General features: G+C 63.7%; 1 protein-coding gene across 1 annotated transcript in view; it reads left to right on the forward strand.

Annotated features, from left to right (window-relative positions):
* The first annotated feature begins 290 nt into the window (after window positions 1-290).
* Window positions 291-7,731, forward strand: part of NTSR1 (neurotensin receptor 1) — a 28,240-nt gene continuing 20,799 nt past the window's right edge. Inside the window, exon 1 of the mRNA XM_011374132.1 lies at window positions 291-995. Within this exon, the coding sequence (XP_011372434.1) occupies window positions 291-995 (705 nt within the window). The remainder of the gene's footprint in view (window positions 996-7,731) is intronic.

The raw sequence follows: 7,731 nt of genomic DNA on the forward strand, positions 1-7,731 counted from the left end.
GGAGGCGGCGTGCGGTCTGCAGACGGGAGGAAGCTGGGACAAGCGCGGAGTGTGGAGGCGGAGCGGAGCCCCCGCGAGCGTAAGCCGGGAGAGCTCCGGGGCGGCGCGGCCCCGGTCTGGCGCGTCGGGCTGGAAGGCGCGCCCCTTCCCTCTCTCGCGCCTCCCCTCGGGTTCCCTGGGCTCTGTCCGCGCCCGAGACGCGCCCACCCTTCACCCGACTTCCAGCCCTGGACGCGCTGGACAGAGCCACAGGCGCCGAGGAGCGAGGCGCCTGGCCCAGCGCGCCCACCATGCGCCTCAACATCTCCGCGCCCGGCCCCCGGGGCGCCGACCCCTCCGCGCTGTCGCCGACGGGGCTGGAGGCAGCGCTCCTGGCCCCTGACTTTGGGAATGGCTCCGGCAACGCATCGGAGCGCGCCTCGGCTTCGCCCAGCAGCGACCTGGACGTGAACACTGACATCTACTCCAAGGTGCTGGTGACGGTCGTGTACCTGGTGCTCTTCGTGGTGGGCACGGTGGGCAACTCGGTGACGGCGTTCACGCTGGCTCGCAAGAAGTCGCTGCAGAATCTGCAGAGCACCGTGCACTACCACCTGGGCAGCCTGGCGCTGTCCGACCTGCTCATCCTGCTGCTGGCCATGCCCGTGGAGCTGTACAACTTCATCTGGGTGCACCACCCCTGGGCCTTCGGCGACGCCGTCTGCCGCGGCTACTACTTCCTCCGGGACGCCTGCACCTACGCCACCGCCCTCAATGTGGCCAGCCTGAGCGTGGAGCGCTACCTGGCCATCTGCCACCCCTTCAAGGCCAAGACCCTCATGTCTCGCAGCCGCACCAAGAAGTTCATCGGTGCCATCTGGCTCGCGGCGGGCCTGCTGGCCGTGCCCATGCTCTTCACCATGGGGCAGCAGAACCGCAGTGCCGACGGCCAGCACCCCGGCGGCCTGGTGTGCACGCCCGTCGTGGGAACGGCCACCATCAAGGTCGTCATCCAGGTGAGCAGCCTCTTCCAGGGAGAGGGCTGGGAAGGCACGGGGGCGTCACCTGGGGGCGAGGTTGGCAGGCACCCCTCAGGAAAGCCCCAACATGTCTGGTTCCTTCATCCCAAAAGTAGTTTCCCATCTGTGTCGCCTCTGGTACAGGAAGCTGGAGAATGGTCACCGAGAAATTCTGCTGCCGGGAGGCTGGGAAGAGGACGGGGGACAGCCTCGCCCCCCTCCTTCTCACCCTTCACTCTGGGGTTCAGGTCTCAGCCCCCTACTCACCCCTCCTTCTGTCAAAGGGGGTGGAAACCCAAAAGAAGAACCCCCAAGAACCCGGGGGAAGCCCCCCAAGCCGCAAAATCCCCGGGAACGTGGGGGGACCCATGAGCCGGTGCTGGCCTTTTGCTCATCAGTTTCTCGAGAGCACTGTGTCCCCGAAGGGCCCCAGGCCACTCCCCAGGGCTGCCCCGCCCACCCAGCCCCCGCGGGAGACGGAGCTGAGCCTGGGGCTGAGCGTAGCCTCGGTTTGCCCACCTGCGAGATGGGGCCATCACAGCCCTGACCTCACGGGCAGGGGACTTGAGAGCTGCGGGAGGTGCCGTTGCTGTGGGAGGCGGCAGCCATGTTTCCGCCGAGGTGTTGGGCGTGGCAGGCGGCGCCTGTGTGAGGGGAAAACCTGGGAGCTAAGTGACCAGCCGCCCTCCGAGGGTCTCGGCAGTGTCTTGGGAACCCCGGTGGGAGCCCACCTGGCAGTCGGCTTGAAGGAGGTGGCCTGGCTGGGTGGGGCGGCCTGGCCCTGCGCAAGGAGGTCTGTCAGGCAGGACCACCAGGCACGGGCACCCACAGAAGGGGTTCCGGCAGGACTGCCACCTCGGATGGCATCGTGGCCCTGGGACGTGGCACCCATGATGGTGCAGGGCACAATAGGGCTGGCCCGGGGCCGGGGGCCTAGGAGGGGCTGGGGAACAAAGTCCCCGTCCAGCTGTCCCTCATGCCTGAGCCACAGCAGCCCCCAGAGAGGCTTGCGCTGCCGCATCAGAAGCCCAGCAAGACGGGGTGTGGGGCGGGCGCTGCGGCCCGCGTGTCCATTGCCGGGCTGTGGCCGCGTGGACGGAATCAAGCAGCAGGACTCCCTTGCTGAGCTGAGGACTCGTGGCCACGGGGCCCCTGCGTGGAGGGCCACGCCCGAGCGGCCGCGCATGGCGGGAGGTGAGGCAGAGCCGCTGCCACCCACCCCCGCCCTCCGCACGGAGCAGAAAGGGCCCTGAGCACCGTGGGAGCCACTTGCTCCGCAGGCTCCTGTTTCCGCCCCCGGGTCTCCCCTGGCCCACGCTGAGGGCCTGGGGTCGACAGCCATGCCACCTGCCTCCAAAGGCGCGATGTGGCGGGTTCAGGCCGGCAGCTCGCGGGGGGTGCAGAGGGCGGGAGTGACCCCTTCCTGTAAAGCGTCCCCCGACCCCTGTGGCCCCTTCATTGGTCGCACGGAACAAATCCCCCATGCACATTGTCCCACCTCCCCGAGGGCCATCGTTCCGAGTCCTCGTGCCGGCTGTGACACCGACAGCCTGGAGTCCATCTGCCCACTCGGCAGTGGCCCGGTGAGTGCTGATGGGCCCGCCTCCACATACGCGTCTGCCAAACTCTCACGGGCCTCCCAAGGGCCTCGGAGGACAGAGGTTCCATGTCCCCATGAAAAGCCTAGGCTGCACGCCTGGGAGCGGCCGAAGGGCTGGCTAGAGGAGACGCTCGCCGTCCAGTGCCGACAGCCCCCAGGAGGCCTCCGGGACCCGCACGCAGCCTGTTCCGTGCGCTCGGCCGCCGTGCCTCACAGGGACGCGGCCCGGCTGTGCGTGCCATGCCCCATCTCAGGCGCCGTCTCTCAAAAGTTACGTTCCCTGCTCAGGCTTCCTGGCAACTTGGCAGGTCTGGGCAAGCATCCACTATTCTTAACGTGACATCCGGCCTTTGGGGCTTGATGCCTGCATCCATCCGTGTGTCTCTCTCTCATCTACTGTGTGTGCAGGTGTCAGCCAATCAAAACAGCCCCTCCTGGGCCAGGCCTCACCCAGCCTTTACGTCCGCGAGGGTCCATGCTGGGCGCTTGCAAACGGGTCACGTTTAGAGTTTGTTTGTGATAAGATTTCTGAGCGACTTCGAATGGTTCTTGTCCACACGGCCTGGGGCTGGGTCCAGTTGGCTGGCTGAGCGGAGCTGGAGGGGAGGGCGGGTGCTCCGCAGGGCCCCAGGGGCTCCCTGCCTCATCGCTTGCTGTCACAGAAACTCTTTCATTTATACTGCGACAGACTCACTCCTCTCGGGGTGGACCCGGCTGCAGAGGGGCCAGCACTGTGCGGGGTGCCTCCCTCCCAGGGCTGAGTCACACAGGAGGGCACGTCCCTCGCCCACCTGCTCGGAGCCTACGGGCACATCGGCCCACGGTGGCACCGTGGGCACCAGGACATTAAAGTCCGATGTGATTCAAACGAGGCGCCAGAGATGGCCAAGACTTGTCTCCCCCAAGTGGAAGAAAATTGGTTCCAAAAAAATCAGGCCATCGGTCGTTTCCTCAGTATTTCTGTCCTGTGCCACCACTAGCAGCCAGTGACCTTCTGCCTGGGTGGCACTCCGAGGGCACCCCATCCACCCACCTGTTCACCCCCTCACGCATTCTCTCCCTTCACCTGCCCATGAACCGTGAGCTCCACAATCGTAGCCAACTCTGCCTCGGTGACGCCGACCCTCGTGAGTGATGTTTGACGAGTCACAGGGTGCCCACGACAGTAACACAACCCGGGGAAACATGACAGACGCCCAGGAATGCCACGGTGCGCTCCTGCCCCAGGCACTGAGCACACAGCGCCCCGGCCCGGAGCGCGGACCCTCCATTCCACCCTGTCGTCCCCTTGGTGGAGGAATGTTCTCAAGTCCGCTGGCCTGCGCTCACGCGAGGGGCCGGGACAGGCTGAGGAGCCGTCTGCATTAAAGGGGCTAAAGAGACATGGCCACGAAGCACGCCGTGGCTCCGATCAGACCCTCGGGTGGCGGGGGGCTGCTGGAACAGGTGTCATCTGGACCACCTTGGAACTTGGGCGTCTCCGGTGAGATGGCGGCATTGTGTCCACGTTAACCTTGGTGTCTGGAGCTGAGACGTCCTTGTCTGAGGCTCAGTCTCCTGCTGGGACCGCAGAGAGCAGTGAGTGGGTGGCTTGTCCAGCGCCTGTGTGCAACCACCTGATACATTCTGCACAGCAGAGCTAGTACCTCACACGGAAGGCTTCTGTGGATTTTAAACACTGCCTGCTTTCAAAAAACATCCAAGGCAATTTATGATAAAAGACTTCGGTTCCCAGGAGTTATTAAAACAATGTGGCAGAAGAACACATAACAAACGCAGTTATTCTAGAAACAAAGTTGAACGTCGCCACTGTGTGTGAGTAAAGCTCACACTGAGGCTTATGAAAAGAAGCAACATTGTTTGCACTGAAACTGTTCAGCTCATTGTTGAAAGGTGAATTTATTGTAAATTTCAGTCGACTCCCTAGACGCGTTTAAAGGTTAAGAGCGCTCTCGTAACACAAGTAACACAAGAACGGCTCCTCTTTAAAAAAGAAAAAAAAAACGCGCCACTCGCCACCCCGGAGCTTCGGAGACTCCCCAGGCTGGGCGGGAACGAGCCTGTTCGGGACTCATCGCGTTGTGAGCGCCGTGACAGGCACAGGCTCCACTGTCCCGAGCACAGTTTCCCAGCTGTTCGGCAGGACGGTGAAGCCCCAGGGGTCAGCAGGGGTTAAAGTGCATCTGGGACGTCACCGAGGAGCCCTGTGTGTTGGGCGGCCAAGGACGAGCTGGTCTGGAGCCGGAGTCAGAGATGCGCTCAGCTGTCAGTGTGCTCGGCTCAGCGCCCAGGATGTGCACAGATGGGAGCAGCTGTCAAGGTCACGGTCACTTCCCCGATGGAGGGGTCTCCAGATCTCGGCTCACCTGCCACTCCCATCGCTGCCAGAGGCTCTTGGGAGCCCTTAGAGGGGCAGGGGTCTTTCCAGCCCAGGGACCCTCTCAGCCACACAGCCCTGGAGACCCCGCTGGACTGTCCTCGGTGGGGGGGGGGCCCTGAGACGTCTCCCCATTATTTCTCCCTCCAGCAATCGGCCTGGGGGAGGCAGGGCCAACCCATGAACAAACACTGGGACTTCTGATGGATGCTCTCTAGTGGCCTCCAAGTGGCCTGCCCGTCTTCCCACAACAGCAGGTCAGGAGCACAGGGACCAGCGTCCAGGACAGGAGGTAGGACAGGAGAACCCAGGAGCGAGGGCTCAAGCCACTGAGTTGTGGCAGTCCCATGCTCTTGCCACGGCCATGCCCACGCGGCTACTGCAGGAGGCAAGAAGGAGAGAGGCCACTCACAGTTCCCTCTGTCCCCACAGGCTGGCACAATGCTGGGCTCCAGATTCTGCCCCGCCCCGAGGCCCGTTTTGCCAAGATGGCGGTCCTCTCGAGGGGCTCAAAGGGGGCAGGCCCCATGGGGCCCTGGAGGACAGTGGGGCCCTTGGCACCCTCAGAGGTTCGGAAGACTGGGGGCACTGCCAGGCAGCCGCAGCGAGCTGCCAGCCGCTGCCTGGGTGGTGATATGGGGTGGAGATGGTACCCTGGCCCGGGCGGCTCCTCTGAGGCCCCGCCTGGCACACTCACCCACAGACCAGACGCGGAGGATTGCGGAGCACTTAGGCGAGCTCAGCTCTAACACCCACTGGACCTCCCGCGATTCATTTTCCTGACAGCTTGTTTAAAGACGCCCAACCCATCTAATGCATTAAGAATACCTACGTTTATGTCGTATCTGGGGATGGGCTAGAAGCACTTGGAAAGCTTCCACTTAAAACCAACAGGGTGGATGCTCGTGTTTTGAAAACGCTCTAACCCCAAGTGTGGCTTGTGCGTCTGCCTGTCGTGAAGGCCACTGGAAGCCATGCTGGTCTCGTGAACGGATTTGCCAGCATCCTGGGGCCAAGGAAAGAAAGGACCTCAGACCGGCCACTCGAAATGACAGAAATCTGTTCTCACACCAGTCCGGAGTCCAGAAGTTCAAGACAAGACGTCGCAGGACCAGCCTCCCTCTGGAGGCTCCTCCCCATCCCTTCCCGCTCTGGGGGGGGCGGGGGGCAGCATCCTTTGGCCTAGGGCTGCTTCCAGCCTCTGCCTCCATCTTCACGCGGCTTCTCCTCTCCGTCTCTCCTCTGCTGTGTTTTCTGGGGACACCAGCCATTGGAATTAGGGGCCCCCAATCTGGGACGACCTCATCTTCAGATCTTTAATTTAATCCACAAAGAGTTTTTCCCAACGGAGGAGACGACAGAGAGCAGAGCCAGGCCAAGGATTCCCCGGCGTCCTCAGCCCAGCGCGGGGCCTGAGCCAGGGAGGGTGCCTGGCGGTGCTGCCTGAAGCCCAGAATTCCCTGCTTTACCCCCCACCCGGCCCCAGCAGACCCCAAGAGCCAAGAGAACCCCACCCTGTCCCAGCCCCGGGGACTGACTAGACAGGGGCCTGAAGGAGCTTTCCTCTGGCCTGGGACCTGCCACGGTCCACGTTCCACGGAGACTCAGCCAGGTCAGCGGCTAGGAGCGGGGTCCCTGGCCGAGCCCCCAGCCCAAGGGGGCGGGGCTGCGGGCGGCATTTCCGGCATTTAGAACCGATCTCCGCCCTTCCTGCCGAGTTGGAGTGGGTTCCTTCCCTGACCTTTTTAACCGATTCGCAGAATAGGTGGGGTGCCCTGGCTTGCCACACCCGGCACCGCCCCTACAAGTGTGAGCTGGGGTCACGGTGTAGGAACCCCGACTAAAACCCAAGCCTGATGTGCCGTGCCGGGAGCCAGACGCAGAAGGACCTGCGGGGGGCTCCGGGGTCCGGGAGCCGCGGCCCAGCCCCAGCCGCCTGGGCCTCCCACGCCCACTCGCTTCCCCGGAGAGACAGGCGCTGTCGGAGGCGGGACCCAGGAGGACAGGCTCTTCAGGAAGCAAACTGGACGGGTGCCCGTCCCTGGGGGCAGCAGACAGGGGACCCCTCTCGCTGCGTCCGTGCCCCTCCTGTAAGATGGGGCGGTGCCCTGCCGCCCACATGTGGTGCCAGGAGACCCCAGGCCCGCGACAGGGCAGGCCTTTGGAACACAGGGGAGCGCTTCACAAACGTGGACGCTTTAGTGATGTGGGGTCCGGCCACGCCATTATCCACATATAACGGGGTGTCTAAAGACGAAAACCAGGGTGCCTGCTCGTCGGGTGCAGCGAAGTGCAGTCAACCACATGCATCCCTGCGCCATCCACACCAGGCCTGTTTGGAAGCCAGGCAGCTGGGCCTACGTCTGTCCCTCCACGTCCAGTGGGGTCACTGGCCAAACTGCAGGGCCCGAGGGCTCGTGGGAAGGAGAGGGCTGAGCCTCACCTGCGCTCACTGACCCTGAAGTCTCCAGGTGCATCGGGAAGCGCTCTCTCTCTGTAAGCAGCTCAGGTCATTTCCGTCCAGCCAGAGTCCTCAGCCTAGGGTCGGTGCAAGGCCTCTGCCTGTGCCCCATGGCCCCAAGACTTGTCACCGTGCTGGCCACTGGGTGCTATGGACTCTCCACAGTGACCTCTGCACTGCACGCAGGCCAGCTGTGTACCTGGGCCGTCTGCTTCGCCTAGCAGGGGAGGGGGGAGGGCAGGGGGAGGCCGGAGCCCGGAGTTTGCTGGGAACAGGTGGATCCACGTGCTGGAGC

The sequence above is a fragment of the Pteropus vampyrus genome, unplaced genomic scaffold (assembly GCF_000151845.1).
Source record: "Pteropus vampyrus isolate Shadow unplaced genomic scaffold, Pvam_2.0 Scaffold239, whole genome shotgun sequence".
Lineage (NCBI taxonomy): Eukaryota > Metazoa > Chordata > Mammalia > Chiroptera > Pteropodidae > Pteropus > Pteropus vampyrus.